At 45.5% G+C, this 20,900-nt stretch overlaps 1 protein-coding gene across 3 annotated transcripts in view; it reads right to left on the bottom strand.

Moving 5' to 3' along the window:
- The window catches only part of NRAP (nebulin-related anchoring protein), a 78,295-nt gene that overhangs the window by 24,028 nt on the left and 33,367 nt on the right, over positions 1 to 20,900 (bottom strand). For all 3 annotated transcript variants that reach the window (XM_011967515.1, XM_011967517.1, XM_011967514.1), the window contains 13 exons: positions 19,351 to 19,548; positions 18,669 to 18,773; positions 15,783 to 15,881; positions 14,560 to 14,664; positions 13,265 to 13,372; positions 11,612 to 11,923; positions 10,342 to 10,446; positions 7,164 to 7,262; positions 5,421 to 5,525; positions 4,547 to 4,654; positions 3,893 to 4,006; positions 1,942 to 2,139; positions 171 to 275 (listed from right to left, as the gene is read on the bottom strand). In XM_011967515.1, coding sequence (XP_011822905.1) covers positions 171 to 275; positions 1,942 to 2,139; positions 3,893 to 4,006; positions 4,547 to 4,654; positions 5,421 to 5,525; positions 7,164 to 7,262; positions 10,342 to 10,446; positions 11,612 to 11,923; positions 13,265 to 13,372; positions 14,560 to 14,664; positions 15,783 to 15,881; positions 18,669 to 18,773; positions 19,351 to 19,548 — 1,761 coding nt within the window. The remainder of the gene's footprint in view (positions 1 to 170; positions 276 to 1,941; positions 2,140 to 3,892; positions 4,007 to 4,546; positions 4,655 to 5,420; positions 5,526 to 7,163; positions 7,263 to 10,341; positions 10,447 to 11,611; positions 11,924 to 13,264; positions 13,373 to 14,559; positions 14,665 to 15,782; positions 15,882 to 18,668; positions 18,774 to 19,350; positions 19,549 to 20,900) is intronic.

The following is a 20,900-nucleotide window of genomic DNA, read 5'->3' as shown; positions in this document are numbered from 1 at the left end:
AGAGAGAAAGAAAGAAAGAAAGAAAGAAAGAAAGAAAGAAAGAAAGAAAGAAAGAAAGAAAGAAAGAAAGAAAGAAAGAAAGAAAGAAAGAAAGAAAAGAAAGAAACTAACTGATTGTCCCCTGCTGTGGAAATATGCCCTGGACACTCAACACCATCATCCACAGTTACCTCACTGATGAGTTCCGATGCTTTCTTCCTCCCTTCAATCTCTAACGTGCCTGGAATGACACAGGCAACGCCTCGCATAAAGTTCAGGTCCGACCGGTACAAATTCTAGAAGGAGTAATAAATACAAAGAATCAGAAAAGCCAAGCTCTCAGAACAAGGAAGCAAAGCAAAACCAGAGGTCTCAGGACACAGCATCTGACAGCGTCATAATTAGAACTCAAGGTTGAACCCGTCCCTCCGGATATATTAAACTCAGCCAACACACAAACGCTTCTTGGTAAATGCTCACTAGCGGGGAAGCAATGTAGGTCAGAAGAAAATAATTCTGCTGTCACTTGTCTCAGTGTAGCTGTTCCAGGGAAGCAAGACAGATTTTTATTTTAATGTGGGCTATCAAAAAATAAACACTGAAGCGGATTGTGGTTAGAAAGTCAGTTGTCTTGGGGCAAATGTGGAAATGGCCTAACAGGTCTTCTAAAACAAAATCCAGCAGCAGCGGATGGCATTAATTAATCATGGGTTAAGAAAGAACTAATAAATAAATCCAAAAGAATCTGGCAAAGGCCTGCCTGAGTTCCTGTGGGTGGGGGCCAGTGTGTGTACCTGAGTGATTTGGGCTGACAGTTTAAAGAGTCCCCAGATTCACTCCCCTTCAGCCAGTGAGGTGCCCCCTGGGCGTGCTGCCTTCCAATCGCTATCACAACCAGAGGCTGGGCAAGCGAGGGCTCTGCTCAAGTGACAAACGGGCCCCCGAGATAAGCGTGGCAGCTCCCTCGTTCCTACAGCTGCTCTCAGTTTCCTGACAGTTTATGTCATTCAGTAAATGCTGTACACAGGCGTAAAATCCAAACAGACGACAGACACCCAGATCTGAGTGCCGCTCAGATCGCAGGCACTGCCAAACCAGGAAAGAGATTTTGTGCGGAGTTTTGCTTTCCTAAGCAGGCCCATTACCTGCAAATTTCATAGCACGGAAACCTAGCAAACTGGGGAATAAGTAGAGAACAGGATGTGGATGCCGGTTGGGGAGAACATTCTGGCTCTCCTTGGGAGTGAGGAAGTCTCCAATGCCTCCTGACCCTCCTGGGCCTGTCTGCTTCAGAAACTGGGCATCAGGAGTGAGAAATGCATGTCAGAGGAGTACAAAGACTCCTCAAAGGCACCCAGGGAGGGTCTCCAGGGCCCTGATTTCCCTCTCCTCTCCCTGAAGTGCATCAGTCCTGACAGGTTCTGAGTAGCCTCTCCCAACAGATCTTAGCCCTCCTCAGAAGGTGGGTGGCACAGGAATGCATGAAGCACCAAGAGGAATCCTTCCTGCAACTTGAGGCCAGAGGCAATATCATTGGCAAGTCTTAAACATGCACAACCATAAACCTGGAGGGCATCTTTGTCATTCGAACCTCAAGTTCAAATCCCAGCACTCCCTTTCTCACTATAGCTGTGTGATCTTGGGCAAGATATTTAACTTCTCTGCATTTCACTGTAATTTCTCTGTAAAATAAGGATAAACTAATGATATGGGCTGACTGTGAGATAATCCATAAAACAATGCTTAGAGTGCAGCAAAAAATAATAAATGGTGGTTATGATTATATTTGCGTAACTGTGCTTAAGGGCTGTGCAGGAACTCTCAGACTGGGTTTCAAAATAAGACTTGGGTTTAGGATTTCTCACTTCTAGAGATTTCACTGAGCCAACAGGAGCTTGGAGGTCACTGCCTTGAGGGCCTGAGAGAAGAAGGGCCCCCGAGAAAGAGGCCAGGTCTCCTTACCTCGCTCTGCAATTTGTGAGCTTTCTTGGCACAGCTCAGCCTCAGGTCTTCTGCCAAGGAAGTGTACTGGGGCAGTGGATGTTTGTAGTCCTGGTCGCTGGCCAGGGTCTGAGCCTTCTTGGCATGCACCAGGGCAGCCATGTCCAACGGCAGATGGAACTGCGCCTTTGAGTGTTCAAAGCCTTTCTTGTAATTCACCTAGAGGGGTAGACAGAGCAACAGCGGCTATTTCAAAGCCACTATTTGCAACGGGACCATCAGGGAGGGCAACTGCAATGCAATTGTCCGGAGGTAAGCCCAGGGGAAGTTCTTGGCAGGGGCAGTGCTCCTTTCTTGCAAAGACTGGCCTAATAAGCAGGACTTGTCTCTAGGCCCTGACACTTACTACTCCCAGCTCCTGGAGGTCATTGATCTGGATGAAGACAGCCCACAGTTCCCTCATTTGGGGAACATACAAAAGTTCAAGTAACAGTAAATAATGTCAGTGATTCCCTTGCTCAAATTTTAGATCTTTCTATTTTTCAGAGGCAAGAAGATGCATCGCTCCCTGCCCACCATATTTTCTCCCATCATCCACTCAAGTTCAGGCATGAGGGATTCTCCTCTCACACTAGCTTAGGAAGAGCTTCTTCAAAGCATTCAGTGATTTTCCTCATCAATGTGGGAGCCGGGAACAGTGGGGAGATGCTTGGAGAGTCAGTCCTCAGGGATAGGCGTTCCCAAAAACCCAACACACATTCTGGGAGAGGGAGGGGAAGACCCATTCCAAACCATAGGTTCCACTATAGTCCTTGGAGGAGCTGTGTTTAAAGGTCTGGGAAACTCACTCTGGAAATAATCAGATGCAGAATCACCATCTCTTCCTCATCCTCCTTTTTCCTTCCATTGTCTTTCATTGCTCTGGCCACCCCTCCCTGACCTCCTACCCCCACTTCCATTCATTCTGTCCTCACCCCTAGCATAATGCCAAGGACAATTCATATTCAACCTCATATTCTTAGGTCAGCAACTCAGGATGGAAAGGAAAAAAAAAGTTATGAATGGGGAAACTGAAGCAGAATACAAAATGGCAGAGAACATGTGAAGTTGTGGAAAGACCATGAGAGGTAGAGCTGGCTCCACGGCTTGGCTCTGCCCCTATCTAGCTGACCTTGGACAAGAGACTGAATCACTCAGAGTTTCTACTTCCCTATGAGAAAATAAGGAAGAATAATAAGATGGAGTTCCTAGAGATAGTCTGACAGTTAACTGAGACACTGTGTATAAAAGCACTTAGACCTCTGTAACATGCTGGATACAGATTTCATCACCAATGTTAGCCAACTCACATATGTGCAAGGAGACAGCGCCTACCACACATTTGCCAGTCTCCAGAGGGTCATAACCCACAATGACAGGGTCATTGCAAACTCAGACGCCTACAGGGGACAGGTCGGTAGCATAAAGGAGTAAAGCAGGAAGTGAAGAGGAGGGTGGCTGCCTGGCCTACTGCACGGATCCCTTCTAAATGGAGCTGTTGGTCAGGAAGCCACTTCAACCAACTGTAGCCTTAAGGAATCCAGGTCCAGCTTCTGGCCAGAGGCCTAACACTTTTATATAAAATTTTCCATTTTTTAAAATTTGCAATTAATCCACTCTGCAGACCAAATGAAACACCCCTGGAGGCCAAACCCAGCCCAGGGGCAAATCCAGACGAGTGGCCAGTGACCACTGGTCAAAATCATAGAATGCCCAGCCCAGAAGGGAACTAAGGGGTCAACCAGTCTGGTACCTCATTTTTACAGAGGAGGAAGCTGTAGCCTGGAGGGACAAGTGATTTAACAATGTCACATAGCAAATTAGTAACAGAACCAATACCCACATCCAGAAGGACAAATGAGGTTAGGTTGCTGTGCAGTGAGCACTGTCAGGTGGGGGGCCCACAGCCGCTGATGCCTCTCCCCCCACTTACATCACTCTGCAGTGAGGTCGCATACACTGAATGTGCAAGGCTGATATCATCTTCCAAGCTCCGGGAACCAAGCATCTGTCCTTTCATTTTCTCAAATGCCTCTTTGTATTTGTACTAAAGGGAAAGAGAGCGGGAGAGAGGAACAGCTCAGGGATAAGGGACACAGAATGGAAGAGGTGGGCATTGGGTGAAATGTTTTGTTCTTTTGACAGTGACTGGGTGAGTTAAAAGAAAATGCGCGGGAGTCGTCAAAAGGGCTATTCTTTCATATGCAAGACTCCCAATGACTAAAGGGCTCGGCTGTGAAATGGCAGGACGCATTAGCACGTGGGCGGCCCCGCGCTGGAGGAAGGTGGGTGCATTGTTAGCCATCTCTTCACGTGGACTCTCTTTATGAACACCTTGGTGAAGGGTGCATTTCATCTGCCCAGGGTCTATGTTTACAGTCCAGCATTTGGCTTTGTATCCCAGGCTGGGGAGTTTTTTGTTGCAAGATATGTTCTTTCTCAATGGTCATTCCCTGATTGCCCTGACACAGTCAGTTCAGGGAGGACAGGGAATTATCTACAGGCAAAAGAAGGCAGGGGTTAGGGGCAAAAGGAGTGAAAACCGGTTAGTGTTGAACATTGTCACAGGAATGGGGTGAATGCTTACATCACTTATGATTTCACCAGAAGCCTTTGCTGCTTGGAATGGAAGGGCATCCAACCTCAGTTTATAGCCACCGTCTCGAAGTTTGCTCCAGGATTCCTTATAACGCGTCTGTCGGGAAGATGTGCACAGGGAAAGACCTTTAAGCGACCTGGTGGTTTCCTAAACTCTGGCTTACCAAACTGGGAATCTGGTTGGTGGTGGGTCCCCTCCCTCCCTGGCCAGTTGGAATTAGAGATCATGGTGGCTTAGCTAAACCCACATGAGTTGGATCCTGCCTCGTGCCCACCATTGGAGGTGGGCAGGGGATGCGGTTGAGCGGGGACAGGTTGAGGCATAGAGGGGAGGGGAAGCAAAGGCTTTAGAGTCAAACAGACACAGATTTTTCTAAGCAGCAATTTGATTGGAAGAAGGAGGCACCAGATTGCATATGCATAGTGCTTTATGTCAGATAAAGAAAAGTCAAACGTCTCTATCAAAGAACAGAAATGGTGGGCAGGGGAGCTGACAGATTTTGGAGAGGAGGAGTTAAGCCCCAGGTCTTCCCTTGGTATAGCCACTGGATATACTCAGCTATATTCTGATGTTCCCACTTTCCAGCTCCTCCAAACCAATGCTCTTTGAACTAAGCAGAGAATTTTCCCAGATCATTCTTTCAAATGAGCGGGACTCTTCTGCAGGACCAGCTATGTGGTGTGCAGGGCCCAATGCAGATGAAAATGTGGAGTCCCTTGTTCAAAAATGTCACATATTTCAAGGTGGTGATGGCAGAACATGAACTAGCTCAGGGGCTTCTGAGCACAGGGCATTGTGTGCCTGCCCATGACTAGCCCTGCTCTCCCGTCATTAAAACGCGGGCCTCTTGGGTCAGACTCACCTCACTGATATTCATGGCATTCAGCTTGGCCAGCAGGACTTCAGGGAGGTCAGCAGTTGGCGTGTAATGATGCTTTATGTTTTCTCCTTGTTCCCTGTATAATCTCTGTGGATGGAGGGAGGTTTTGCATGAAACCTAGAGCCCATTCCACACAGCCACAAGCCAGGTGACGCTCCAAGAGACCAAGCTGCAGTAGCTGCCACCTCCTCATAAAGACATGATCTCGGGCACCCTGCCTCCACCCAGATTTTACAGTTAGCATGGTGGCATGCGTGTCATTTCCAAGCTCTGCTTCCTAGCTCAGAACATGACAAGCTGAAGCATTCCCCTCAGTGAATGCCCCACTCACAGTAAACTGCTAAGATGGGTGTCAAATGAGAAAACGAGGTTTACTTAACACCTAGTAATAATTTGGTGATTAACTATCAGCTATGAGAGGGCATCAAGATACAGAAGGTGAGAAAGAAGATGGCTCTTGTACAGGTGAGGTTTTCTCCTCCCTATCTCAATCCTCCTCCGATCCTCCATCTCAAATATTCTTCCCCTAAGACATGACTCCTGGGTGGGTCTGGGACTCTGTTCTCCCAGAGCTCTGACCCAAGCTTCAGATGTCCTGGTAGTTAATAATGACACACGCAGTTGGCATCGGCCACCAGAGAAAGTTTCCAAACAGGGCTTTTCCATCCCAAATCTTATCAGATGTGTCCAAGTTTCTACGTATCACAGCAGTGCCCCCTAGAGTTGGCTAGGGTAAGGAAGAAACAGGTATTGTTTTTCTTCATACAGAAGTTCTTGTTTGACCATCTGTGTTTCTCAGAAATCAGTTTGATTCTGATGGGCTGATTATGAAGAAGTTATAAATTCCTAAATCCATAAGCTTGTAAATCATCCCATCCCAGATTCTGACAGGCACTCAGGCTGTTTCAGAATGCCTGTCAAATAAAGCGGAGCCAGAATCATTTGCTCAATTGGGAAACAAGGAAGAGAATTTTGAAACCTATACCCTCAAGGTTTGTAAATTTTCCTCATGGAAAGTTGAGTGGTTTAAAGGTATTTAAAAGCCAGATTTGCCCTGCACAAAGATCCATGGGTTTCTCTTAGTAGAATCAGCCAAACAGGGTTAATCTACATCATAAAGTGATTTTTTTCAGGACCTCATCGTTCACTTTAGTCTCCAGCCGACCCTGCAACCCTGCACCCCAGCCAACCTTTCCCACAGAGGGAAAAGGGTCAAATCTTGGTTTCACATCCTAAAGGAGTATGGGGAAATGGCTTGAAAGTTAGTCTAATGTATATAAATCAGACCCAAATCATGTTCAAAGTCTCTGGGAAATTCATAGAGCAACAATTGCTGGCCTTGGGTCCTAAAGAGCTCTAAGCACAGCGTCAGGATTCCAATTACCAAGAATTTCACCCAGTTCTGAAAACAACACTTTCAGAGCAAAGGAGAAGGGAAAACGGCCTCACCACGAATAAATTGGTGAGACATGCAAATGGGAAGGATGGCGAGCATCTTGGGGCAGTGGGGTGGTGGAGCCCCACTTGGCATTCTAAGTGCAGCAATACCCCCATTTGCATCCTAATGAGGAAGCACCCCCGCTAAGGGAGCCTCTGCAAAGGACAGGGAGCGCCTTCATCCTTAGGACAACAGAAGGAGAAAACCCAAGAACCCCTCCGCTTCAATCGCAGTGTTGAAAGAAGAGCCCACTCTTAGAGTCATAATGTATATACATTATCACTTACATCCACTGCTTGGGTATAACTAATTCTGGCCTGGACCATCTCCGGAGTGTCTTTAATACTGGTAAACTTCAAAGCATCTGGATGCTGACGGTACTTCTTCTGTTGAGCAGAAAAAGATCAAAGCTGTGAATTTTGTGCTGCTCTTTCATGCCATTTGAAAGAGAAAATCATAGGTTGCTTGAGATTAGAGTGAATTTGTGAACATAATTATTATTCTGCTTCCTCCATCTTTATATCCTAGGTGCCTTCAGGTTAATATTTGTTTCAATTTAAGAATAACCTCATGTCAATTAACATTAAAGTATTTCTACCTGGTGCAAAGAAAACATCTCCAAATTAGATTATACTAGTAAAAGACTGTAGGATACACACTTAGAAAAGGATTCTTTTTATAGGCTTCAAATACTTTGTCGCAGTTGTTTACATATCTTAGTTTGGGTCTTCTAAGCAAGAAAGAGCATTCAGGGCTACATTTATCCATTTAAGCTTTCTATTTTCCTTCCACAAAAAAACACCGGCAGACATTATCGCAGTCAAAACCCTCACATTTAGCAGCCCGCAAGTGTATGCCGTCCAGTCACGTTAGAGCCTAGTTCAGTTAACATAGGAAATAATTCTTCAAAATATTACAGTAACAAGAAAAAGGATGCCATTATTGAAAGGAGTCGTCACATAGTTTGAAGAACACTGAAGCAAAAAAACAAAAAAAAATCACAAAAATGCTGGCAAAGACCTAGATACCCAATTTTGAAGTATTCTGAAAATCTGTTTAAATTAATTTCTTTTTTAAAAATCAAAGTACTTTTCTAGGAGACGGAAACCATTATGACTTTAATGAGATCACAGAGTTTATGCTTTCCAAAGCAGAATAATTGTCTTAAACACACTCTCCTTTATCTGGTTGGATTTTTGTATATTGGGTTGTCTTAAGATGACACAGATCAATAGACAGCTAAATCGAGCTCACCACCTGTTTCTGTAAATAAAGTTTTATTGGAACATGGCCACGCTTATTCACTTACATGTTGCCTACGGCCATTTTCCAGCTAGTTGTGACAGAGGCCATATGACCTACAAAGCCAAAACTGTTTACTATCTGGTCCTTCACAGAAAAGGCTTTCTGACCTCTGCTTTGGAGCGTAGGTGTGCGTGAGAATTTGTGGCTCTTTTAACAGTGCCAGGCATTCTCTCTGGAAGTTAAGGAGGTGGCCCAGGCTGGACGCAGTGGCTCATGCCTGTAATCCCAGCACTTTAGGAGGCTGAGGAGGGTGAATCACCTGAAATCAGGAGTTCAAGACCAGCCTGGGCAACATGGTGAAACCCCGTCTCTACTAAAAATGTAAGAATTAGCTGGGTGTGGTGGTGGGCGCCTGTAATCTCAGCTACTCAAGAGGCTGAGGCAGGAGAATCGCTTGAACCCGGGAGGTGGAGGTTGCAGTGAGCCAAGGTCGCTCCACTGCACTCCAGCTTGGTTAACAGAACAAGACTCGTCTCAAAAAAAAAAAAAAAAAGAAGAAGAACAAGGTGGCCCAATTCGACACTAACTTGTAAATGTGACAGCCTGACATGAGATGGGGGGGAAAGTTGCTGAAAGATATCTTGCTTTACTTATTAAAGTTTGAGGACTAGCATGCGACAAGCCCATCAAAGAGGATAAGCAAATTTGTTGAGAAAGTATGCACAATGAGGCGACTAACTAACAACTGTGGGATACATGGTCCCCTGAAGATCCCTTGGCTGCCAGATTTGGACACATGAAGGAAATCATCTTGAAGTCTAAATTATGCAAATATGGTCTTTAGTCTTCATTTCCTTTTGTGAGTGAGCCCAATATTGAGAGTTTGGGATCATGAATCTTCAAACTTAAATGTTTATTCCTACAAGTTCTTCACATTCATCCTCCCAGAGGGCCTCTCCTGAACTAGAATGAACAAATTAGAGCAGTGCTATTCCCATGGAGTTCCCAGGGTCTTCTGAGCCTTGAGTGTTGACCAAGGTCCCTAAAAATCAGGCCAATCAGCATAAGGCCACTTTTTGAAGTCAACTCTACAGTGTGCCAGGTAGTGAGAATGACGTTCCATGGGAAAATACTAATGCTGGACGGGTGTGTTTGAAAAACCAACAAGGGTGTCTTTCTATTTTAACTATAGGTTCAGAAAGAAAGCCTCTCCTCAAAAAATAAAAATAAAAATAATAATAATAATAATAATCCAGGAGGCTCATTGCCAAAGCTAACATCCTGTGGGACTATGGCCATTATGGTCCCCTTCCCTCCCAGAAAAGTCTAGAAAGACCAGGTTACTCTGAATTCAGACAACTAGGCAAATGCTCACTTGTCTTCTGATCAAGTCTCCCCACAAGCAAACATAAAGAGCATGGGTGTGAATGGTCTGATGGTGTCCAGCCTCCTGGGAGCTTCGTCCTGTGCCGCTCCAACAGGGACAATTCTGCTCCCTGGGGGGCATTCAGCAATATCTTGATCCATTTTTGGTTGCCACAGAGGGCACTACTGGCATCCTTGTAGGACGTCCTGCTAAACATCTTGCAGGGCACAGGATAACCCCACAACAAAGAAAAATCAAAATGTCAATAGCGCCGAGGTTGAAAAACTCAGAAAGAGCTGCTCAATGACACCATCATGAAATATGAAGAAACAACTTTTTGCAAGCAGTGATGCTGTAGGTTCCAGTCAAGGTGGCTATAAGTAGGCAGAACTGAGTAAACTGAAGTGAGACCCTCCCTCAAGAAAGAACCATGTCACATGGTGACCACCACGTGAATATTCAAAAACTGTTGACTCTGTGGCAGAAAGGGAGAGGAAGAAAATGTGCCTAAAGTCACCGAAGTGCTTTTTGGGTGCAATAAATGTATCTTTTCATCATCTCTCCTGTGTTGCTTCATTAAAAAGGTAAGTTGGTGAGTAGCAATTGAGCTCTGTTTGATTGTCATTATTATTCATAATATCATTTGTCACCCACTTTGTTTTTGCCAGGGCCCCTACTGGTGTGTGTTTCGTATGTGGTTTCCCTCTAATTACCAGCCCTAGTCTGGGTTTTGAGGTCTTTCATGTGGCTTTGCCTTTTTCTTTGCCTTTTGAGTGGAAATTATTTTAATTTTATACAGAGACGCCACACGCCTAATGCAGCCAGGCCCGTTACAGGCTGTCAGGAAATCTCACCTCGCTAATGAGTTCTCCTGCCTTCTTCGCCTGCTCCACATTTAATGACCCGGTGGCGACCCAGCCCGTGCCTTTCATCCACTTCACATCTGCCCTGTATTGGTTCTGACAAAGGAGAAAGAAAAAAAAAAAAAAAAGCAGGCCATTGTTGGTGCACAGACATTTAAAGGGCTATTAGCAGCTCCCGACACAGCCTTGGTGCCAGCTGAGTCAAATTAGATGCTACTTTTGTCTTACGCATTTCTGCACAGTCACAGGTAGGGCTCCCAAAAGTCAATTAATTTCCCCTTTAATTGGAGGCATCCCTTGGGACAGTGGCTTTAGGCCCCACCCAACACTACTGGGGGTGGCGCAGGAGGGGCCAAACCAACCTTGCCCCTCATTACGGACGAGTCTACTCGGAAAGAAGCACGTCCTCATTGTCTGCATTACCAGTTTTCTTGTTTAAAATGACACACGGGGGACAAGAAAATGAGAATTCACAACAGAACCCAGGTGGGCGCTATTTGAGGGAATTTCACAAGACAGCGGAGGCTTCCCACAGTGCCAATTCCTTCCTGGCCACCTCGGTGGAGGGGGCAGGGCGTATTTCTTCTCATTTCTTTAGTTTCCATTGAATGAGTAGTTTTAATGGAAAGTCATTTAAATGGACACTTCTCTAAAACTAGCATATCATCATCTGTCATGAAACAGCTCTACCAGGAAGGGTGTGTCTACACACACACACACATACACACACACACACACTTCCTGTGTAATAGTCTGACTGCAGCTGACCTGCCTTCTCAGTTCACCCCCATTCTTGTGCAAGAGTCACCTGAAGACAGAAAGCAGAACTGGGAGGTGAGGATCAGGAGGACGGGGAAAGGGTTATTGAAGATTAGCGACCTACCCATTCCAAAAATGGGAACTACCAAAGTCGGGGTGAGTTATCAGTGACGCTCTCCCCTAGCAGGCCACTGCTAGGAGTGACACAAAGATACTTCCCCCCGGCAATAAAAAGAAACCTGGAAAACATATGTAGGCCAGAATTCCAAGAAGGAAAAAGTAACTCTATGATTTCTTCTGTTTGTTAGTACAGAATCTAAAATCAGCCTAGTTTGAATAAAAGTTAAACCACTAACAAAGTAAAGTGTTGCCACTTAGGGATCCAGAAACAGGTGTCCCATAGCATAAATAGTTGCGTTGAACGGCTTAGGGAAACACTTGCACTAGCACACACACAACACACACATACACACACATGTGCACACACTCACACAGAGCTTACATCACTCTGTAAGCCATAAGCCTTCTTGGCCCATTCCACCTTCATGTCTGTGGGCAAAGCCGTGAAGTGATGTGCCGCCGTCTTGTAGCCTATGTCTGTGGCTAAATGCTGAGCTTTGCGGGCATGCACAAGGTGGACCATATCCAGGGAGACGTGGCATTGGGATTTGGTGTCCTCGAATCCCTTCTTGTACTCCAGTTCACTCTGCAGCTTGGACATTTGCAGTGAGTGGCTCATTTGCGAATCTCCCTGTACACCTTTTGCCCCAATGAGCTTCCCCCTGGATCTCTCATAATCCTCTTTGTACTTCACCTAAATAGGAACAGAGCAGGGATACATTAGACTCTCCTAAAGGAATTGTTAGGCTTCAGACTCCATGTATGAGAGCTAAGACAAAGCCATTGGACAGAATCCTATTAGAACTAGAGTCAAATGAAAGTTTGCCTTTTTTGAACATCTGATATATTTTCTTTCATCAGTGAAAGAAAATATTATTACCCATTATTTCCCTTTTCACCTCAGCTGCCAGAAAGCTCAGAGTTATAAATAAAAGTAGCCATGAAATGAAAAACATACAGAATAGCCAAACTACAATTGCTGCTTATGAAAGGAACCCAAATTAAAAGATAACTGGAGTACATATATATTTGGGGAAGTATGAGGGGCAAAAAGGAGCACATGGTTTGAAAAACAACACTAGGTCGAGAGTAACAAGGACCCGAAGCAAGAATAAATATGAAAAAGTTGTGAAAACTGTCAGAAGGCACCAGCGTGGGGCATGATTTTCAACATTATCGTTGCTTCAGTCAGTGGTAGATTCATGTTCTACTCTCAGCTCTGGCAACAACAACAGTATCAATATCTGCCACCACTTATCGAACCCATGGTAGAACCAAGCACGGGACAAGCCTGTGTAACTGAAGTGCATCCACAGACCAGTGCTGATTTGTAAAATGTTACCAACTAAGAATAAGATAAAGGGCTTATGTCAGAATGTAAACCAACCACATCACCAAGCCAGTTGTTTTTGGTTTAGCTGATCTTTTTTGGAAGCAAGACTTTCTCGATGAAGGAAGCAGAGTTTGACTTAAATCCTGGCTCAAGCTCCTTTTCTCACATCCGACTCCTAACAGATTGCATTAGTCTATACAATACTTCATGTACATCAATTCATTCCATTTCCTTGTCATTATTTTGCAATTACCAATTTACCAGCAAGTTAACTGAGATTTTTAAAGCTTAAACAACCTTCCTGAAGTAACAATGCTAATGGATGACAGAGGTGGGATTTTATACAAGGTCTATCTGACACCAGAGCCTGTATTAACCATTAACAGACCACAATGTCCTTAGAAAGTCATGGAATGTCTCTGGACATCAATTTATCTGTAAAGTGAGAAATCTGGATTCTTACTCCTGCTACTACTACAAATAGTAAGTCATCACTTACTGAAAATCAATGTGTGGCAAGCAGTTATTAAATAGGCACGGATGTGATTATCTCATTGCAAGGTTACGGCTATTATCTCCATTTTATAGATAAGAATCCTGAGGTTCAGAGAGATTAAGAACCTGCCCAGACACTCAGAGAATCTCCCAGGTATAAAAACACAGGATTCTGCAGTCTCTTTTACAAGTTGGGGACAGACTCACCTCACTAGCCAGGTCCCTCTTGGCTTTCGCTGCCAGGAAGGTCAAGGAGTCAAGACGTAGCTCAAACCCTTTTGCCTTCTGGTTTTCCCAGCTGCTCTTGTACAGTTTCTAAGGGGATTTAGGAGAGAAGGTGAGGGAGTTTTCAGGTGAAAGCGTTCTCATGTGAGAGCATTTCTCTAGACTCTAATGACCATTCTAGGAAAGCAATATTGATTATTACATTCTTCTCTGAGAGTCACAGAAATCATGTCATCTGAATACAGCCAGGCCTTCTTCCTGCCTTAAGGCCTCTTAACACATAGGGCTTCAATAAAAAAAAAAAAAGCAGAAATTAAACTCCAGAAGCCTTAACAAATACTAGGAGTTTCCGTGGAAGTCTCAAAAACATGCCAAAGGTAGGATAGCATAGCACAACACAGTGACGTTTCTGAAAAGTCTATTCTCCATCTCCGTCCACGCACCCCACCCGGTCAGCAGCGGCTCCAGCTGCACCTCTTTCTCTTTCCTCCCACCTTCCCCCAGCCTCTAGTCCACCTGGGTCTTTTCCTTGCACCTCCCGTTCTCTCTCCTGCTCTTATCTCCAAATTTCAAGATCTTTCTTCCGGAAGGCTCCTTTCCCTTTCTGCATGTGAATCAATTTAACCTCTGCTTCTCCTCCCAATTCTCCTCCCCATCTATTTCTCAGATGAGAAACCCAAAGACCTGGGAGCTAAGCAGGGACAGCGAAGAAAACACCTTTCCCAGAAGATACAGACAGGAGGAAAGTTGGAACTATGGATACTTTCATGACTAACAGCTACCACTGTGCACTTGCCTCTGAGTGCTTGATGTGTAGAGACTCACTAAAACCTCATGACAACCCGATGGGACTAATGTTGGCATCATTTTACCAATGGGACACCTGAGAACGAAGAATTTGCCCAAGGTCACACACCTAGTAAGTGGCAACCAAGGATCAAACCCAGACCATTTGGAGCGAATGTCTGAGCTCTTACTCCCCTCTACCACGATTATGCTGTTTCAACTCTGGCACCTAGAATAACCCCTACATCCAACCCCAGGATACATTCAGTGGCTGGAGTCCTCCACTAGCCCATTCCTGTGAAAGTTGTCCTCCTCTCCCCCTAAAACACTGATCAGGAGCCAGATTTGCTGGGTGAGCTGTTTTTACAACAAACAGATGTATGTAACCTCAGTTGACGCAGACACTATGCCATGGCTGGTGGGCTTGGTTTACCAGGTGGCTATATACAAAGGAGAGTAGAGTTCATGCTGCCCACTCCCTCTCTCTGTACCTCGCTGAGATTTGCAGCATTGGCTCGGGCCCGCAGGAAGAGGGGCTCGTCTTTGCTGATGGTATACTGATGGACAGACTGCTCATTTCCTGCCTTGTAGGCCACCTGTTGAGAGAGAGCACTGAGTCAGGAACAGGTGGCAGGGGCGAGGTGGGCAGGGTGGCATCCCTCATGGTGTCTCTGTCTGGTTGGCACTTCTCTGACTTGCACAGAAAGTCCATTACAAAACCCACCAGATCAGACTCTGAGTGACAGAATACAGTCAAGGAGAGATGATGAGAGAAGGAGAAGCAGTGGGGAGGAGCTGGGAGAAAAATGTGGCAGGGAGCCAACCTGAAAACCCCTCCAAGGTTTCTCTTTTCACACCTTGCCTTTGGGATGGTATCAACCTCCGCAAAGGTTGGTATTTACACTATCTGTGGCCATAAAAATACCCCACCACGGGGTTCAGAGTAGTACAGACTCCCCAGGTGGGAAAAATAAGAAGCATACTCTGCCTCCTGCCCCTCCATAATCAACCTTAATCCATTCATGGGTACTGACACCAGGAAAGTGAGCATGCGTGGACATCTCCTCCATGGCAAACATCATTCTTCTTTTTCTCTCCTTGCTTCCCCTCCAGCCCCAACTTGAGTTTCCAAACAGTGGCTTTCTGCTGACTCTGAGTTATGCTGATAGTATCCTTTCTGGCAAGTATATCTCACCTGGACCTTTAGGAAGGAACGCTAGGAAGGTCCCAGACAGACTGTGGCAACTATGGTCCTGCTTGGTGTAGAGAACTAATCTGTAAATAATGTGTGTGGTGCTTCTTTGTTCTGGCCCCATAAATAAGCTTATGTGGGTGTGACCTGCTCACACCCCAAACACAAATGTTGTCCTCCTCCAAGATAATTCTCTCCAGGCTCCAGAATTAGAGAGTCTTTGATGAGAGATAGGAGACAGAAGAAAAAGGGAACTAGAGAATACTGGAAGCTGAAAAGGAATAAGGTCAGCCCTGCATCTATCCCTTATAAAATCGGGGGAGATGGTGGTGGATGAAGCAAGGCCCCTGGTGTCCAGTTCCAGAAACAGCCTGGAAGCCTGGGGAAAGCTGGGTCCAGCCTATTTAAAGGGAAGGCTCTTTGGTTTCTGGATCATGCCTGGGCAGCACTTGCTGTTGTCCCTGAAGGATCCCAGGCCCATGACACAGCAGCTTGGTGAAGAAAGGGCAGCCCAGGACTCACCCTACTCTGTAGCTCCTGGCTCTTCTTGGCGTGCTCCATCTGGGAGCTGTCGGTCACGCTGGTGAACTTCAGCTCATCGACCCTCTGCCGGTAGTTTTTCTGTTTCCAAGGGAAAGGGACCCCACAGTATTAGGACTGGGTTACCCCTACCGCCCTACACATGCGCATGCACACACACACACACACACACACACACACTTTCTGTGGTCCAAGCGTTCCCTTGGGAGGAATGTTCTAGTTGATCCTGCAGCTTGAACAGAACCACACAGCCCTGAGATCACCTGATCCACTGAACTTGTTTTAGTTGCTATTACTGAATGGGAAATGTAATTTTCCTCTTCAGTAACCCTGTATTTCACCATGTGCCCTGGGGAGGTATACATTTTATAAATATAGGCCTGACATAGGAGGGTGAGGTGGAGGAAACTTGGACTTTACAGTGATGAAGACTGAGGTTCAAATCTTGCCTGTTCATCCTTCCAGCTTCATCACCTCCGGTACATCACTCAATCCAACCTAAGCCACCCTTGCCTGGAGTGTACAATGAGGACAACAGTAGAAGCTACTTCAGTCTAGTGTGGAGCAGAGGCTTCAACACCATGTTTTACGTGTGAGTCAGGTCCCTGGGACAGTGTCAGGACACAGCCATTGCCATGGTGTTATCATGATTGTCCAGGAAGCAGCAGCTTTAAGGAAGGAGACACAGAGCCACAGACAGAAGCCTGCGGTCAGGTGGAATTCGCCCTCACAGTTTCTGATTTTCCAGATCATTGAGGTCTTGTCCTCGTAGTGTCCCCATCTCACAGCCACAAATTAATTGGTAAATTTTCAATGTGCTAATTCTGTCCCCCCTCAGGGACTTCTTGTCTTTCCTGAAGATTAGCTCCTCTGGCTTTTCCATTGAAACTGCCAAAGTTGCTGGGAAAGGTGGCCACTGAGGACAGCGTGTGGAAGCAAAAGCTTCACATGGCAGGGAGATCAGAGATGAGCTCACAGCCTGGTTCTGGCAAAATTCCCCATGCCATCAGCAGGAGGGCTATGGCAACCAATAGAACCCAACATAGTGACTGGAACACTGGGAACTCCAACTTTTCTGCCTTTAGGGGAAAAAAGTTCTAGAGAAAACATTCCAAAGAGACTTTTAATTTTCCTCCCTAGTTCCACTGTGTTGAATGGGAAAACTCCTTCACCACATAACTGAAGGGAGTCATATTGCTCTGCCATTGTTGGAAATTCCTGGTCATCCCAGACTTTGCATTGGTCAAATCACAAGTACTTCCTGAGCAGCCAAGAATCTACTCCGTACAGAGCACAGAGGAACATAAAAAGGGTGAAGGAGATGATATCCTCCTGGCCTTGGAGGAGCTTAAAAATTAGCAGGTAATACAGGAAGTGAGATAGAAACTGACATTCCTGAATCTCAAGGACCAACTGGCTACATTCTCTCCCCTTTGCTGCACCCCTGTCCAAGATAGATGGGGCTCTGGTTGCTCCACCTGAATTTTAGTTAGTCTCCAATAAGCTAGGTAATGAAAGCCCTAAAGGGCTATGCTTTTCTCTCTACCTCATTCTACATTCTAAGCCTAAATATGTCTGTCTCAGAGGAGGGTGAGAACAGTGGGAATATAAGAGTACATTACAAGATATGCTTTTGAGATGCAATACTGTCTCATGGTCAAGAGCCAGGGCACCAGATCAAACACCCTGGGGACAGATCCCAGCTCTTCTACTTACTAAAAGTATAACTTCAATCCCGCTTTCTTCATCTGTAAAATGGGAATATTAATAGGATAATCATACCATCTAATCACATAGGACTGTGGTGACCTATACATTAACAATATGTATATAATACACCCAAAGTGGCGATTCAATAATGATTATCAGTCCATAAATGGCAGGTATTATTATCACCATTATTATCATTTGCAAGAGATATGCCGACTCAGCCTTCTTGGCCCTGAAACAAGAATCCCCTTTGAAGATTCCAAACAAAGTTCCTGAAATAGTGACACTTCCAAATGAAATGTCCTTCAGAAGTCCTCCTCTGCCTGATGCCAGAGCCAGCTTTCTATGGCGTAAAGAGAGGCAAGGGCTTAGAGCTGCAGGCACCTGGGAGCGCATCTGATCCAACCTCTTCATTTTTATTTTATTTTGTTTTGTTTTATTTTTTGAGATGGAGTCTCGATCTGTCACCCAGGCTGGAGTGCAGTGGCACAATCTCGGTTCACTGCAACCTCTGCCTCCCAGGTTCAAGCAATTCTCTTGCCTCAGCCTCCTGAGTAACTGGGATTACAGGCACATGCCACCACACCTGGCTAATTTTTGTGTGTGTCTTTAGTAGAGACGAGGTTTCACCGTGTTAGCCAGGATGGTCTCCATCTCCTCACCTCGTGATCTGCCCACCTCGGCCTCCTACATTGCTGGGATTACAGGCCAACCTCTTCATTTTTATACGAGGGAAAGAGGACCAGGAAGGTTAAATGACTTGCCTGAAATCTGCAGTGAATTTAAGGCACAGGCATAATGAGAACGGTATCCTCCAAATACTGGACTCTCTGATTCAAAAGGAATCACACACTACTCACTTAAGAAATGCTGTTTTCCCAGGTGCTGTATATTACACCTTTCTAAACCAAATTATTCTTTGGATGCAACTGCTACTCAAAGTAAATAGGTAGGCTTCTTTAATGACACCATCTCAGGAAGTTTAAGGCTGTGGAAAGTTAGCTGAGAATGCACTGCAGGTGTGAAATGAAGTACTCCCACTTTGAATCACACCCAGAATAAATCTGGGGGTAGAGAAAGGGAATTAGAGGCAAAGATCACCCTGCGTGAGTCAGGGGCTGAGGACTACTGGAGGCCAGAGGCCCAAGTGCAGGTTACCTCGCTAACCAGCTGTCCGGCCTTCTTGGCTTGTTCCAAGTTGAGACTCCCCTCTGTCAGCCACCCAACTCCCTTCATCCATGCCAGGTCGGCCTTGTACTGCAGCTACAAGAGAAAAACCACAAAGTTCTCATTGGGCACATGGATAGAGACAGGACAGAGTTGATGGGAGAGTTAGGAAGATCTTGATCCTGCATTTGCCTTCCTGAAAGAACTGCTCGCTGCTCCTTTATGATCAGGCAGGTCTCCACTTGGGAGATACAGCCACTGGGCCCACTTTGTAACGAGAGTAGCATGCTCTACCTTAGTGCTGAGACACCGCAACCTTAGCAAAAAGGTGTTTCTCATATTTGTTGACCAACGGCCTTTCTTTGCCAACCTGCTAAATTTCCAGGATTTATTTATCATTTTCAACATTTTCTTCTCCTTGACTGGTCCCCATCACCAATACATCTTGACTTAAGAATTAGCTGTGAGCCCTGATCCTCCACTCTCCAGTCTCCATTGTGTCAACTATATCTCTACTTCCCCATCTGTCCTTTCTGGCCCCAGTACATTTCCTGTAGTTCTTCCTAGTCTTCCAAGTTTTATGTAAGAGACTCATGCACAGGTTTGGAATCACTCTGAAAGCATGTCCAACTGCAAGAGATGCAGGAAGAGAACTGGCAATGTGCAGACTCACCTCGCTCTGGAGCCCATAGGCCTTCTTGGCCCACTGAGTCTTCATATCTTCGGGCAGCACAGTGTATTCATGCAGTTTCTTCCTGTAGTCCAGGTCACTGGCAAGAGCTTGGGCCTTCTTAGCATGTCTGATGTTTACCATATCCATGGGCAGGTGAAACCGGGTCTTACTCTCTTCAAAGCCTTTCTTATACTCAACCTTGAATGTACCAAAACAAGGACTGTTTTGTTAGTTGAAGCTCGCCCTTTGCAGGCGTGATATGAAAATGCAGGAAAGATTTCCAGGCTTTTGGGAGCAGGAGAATCGGCACTCTGGGCACCGCCACCCTTCTGTCAGAAAGGCTTGACCCAAGTCTTGGCTCTGAAAGGCAGCACCATGAGGGAGCTGAGGTTCCACACTACTTTGTTTTTGGCAGGACTGTCTCTTGCCAATGCTAAACCTTTTTACCCGGCTGCTCCAGGAGAAAACTCTATTCCCAATTCTCATAGATGCTTTAAGAGAAAGAATAAAGAAGCTTGGGCTGCAGAGCCAGACAAGCCTGAGTTCAAACCTGATCTGCCCTCTAACAGAAGGTGACCTCTGGAAAGTTATGTCACCTCTCTAAAGACTCGTTTCCCTCTGGGAGACTGTTGTGATAAGTAAATGAATAATAGCTGAAAGATGCTTAGTACAGGGACTGTCACATAGCAAACACTTGATAAATGTCAGCATGCCAATAACAACGGTGGTTTGGTGGTGACGATGATGGTGGTGATAGCGGTGGTGGTGATGGTAGTGATGATGGTGATGATGGCAGCAATGATGGTGATTGATCATTGTGACGATGACAATGGTGATGGTGAAGGTGATGGAGATAGTGGTGGTGATGGTGGTGATGATGGGGAAAGACAGTGTGCTATAGTAGGAGGAGTGTGGTGCCACGTAATAAGAGTTCTAGGGTCTAATTCACTACCCCTCTACCACTACTGCTGACTACCATATGGCTTTGGGAAAGATATAACCTTTTTGACCCCCAGTTGCTCCAACTGCACATATGAAACATCAATGTATTCTGTCTAAACTGAAGCCAAATTCTCAATGCCTCTTTATGCTTCATGACTATGCACTTCATTTGGCTTGTTCTGTAGACACGTCCAAAATGGCAACCCAGATGCCAACTCTCTTCTATTCAAGCTGTGGCTCTTTAATGACTCATTGGATAATTACATGCAATTGTACCATCACAGAAGTGTAAGCTGGCCTCACAGCTTGGAGCAGGCAATCTTTTGTGTCTTTTTCCCTATTCAGCATCAGCAGGGAAGACTTGATTAGAAACCAGGTCTGTCTCTTCTGGCAGAATTCTCCTTCCCCAAAGCCTTTTGGTAAGTGACATTTACCAAGGTTCCTTTCCAGCCATTACAGTTGTTTACAAGCATCTTCATTCTGATTGACTGCAGCCTGGGAGTCCCTGGCTTGCTAAATATTTGAATACCATATATGTTGTAACCACAGGACCAGGACAGGGCCACAACAAGCAGGATGCTTTGCTCCATTAGGGAGAAACTTATTAT

The sequence above is a fragment of the Mandrillus leucophaeus genome, unplaced genomic scaffold, assembly GCF_000951045.1.
Source record: "Mandrillus leucophaeus isolate KB7577 unplaced genomic scaffold, Mleu.le_1.0 Scaffold80, whole genome shotgun sequence".
NCBI lineage: Eukaryota > Metazoa > Chordata > Mammalia > Primates > Cercopithecidae > Mandrillus > Mandrillus leucophaeus.
This window is presented reverse-complemented; position numbering and strand designations above follow the sequence as displayed.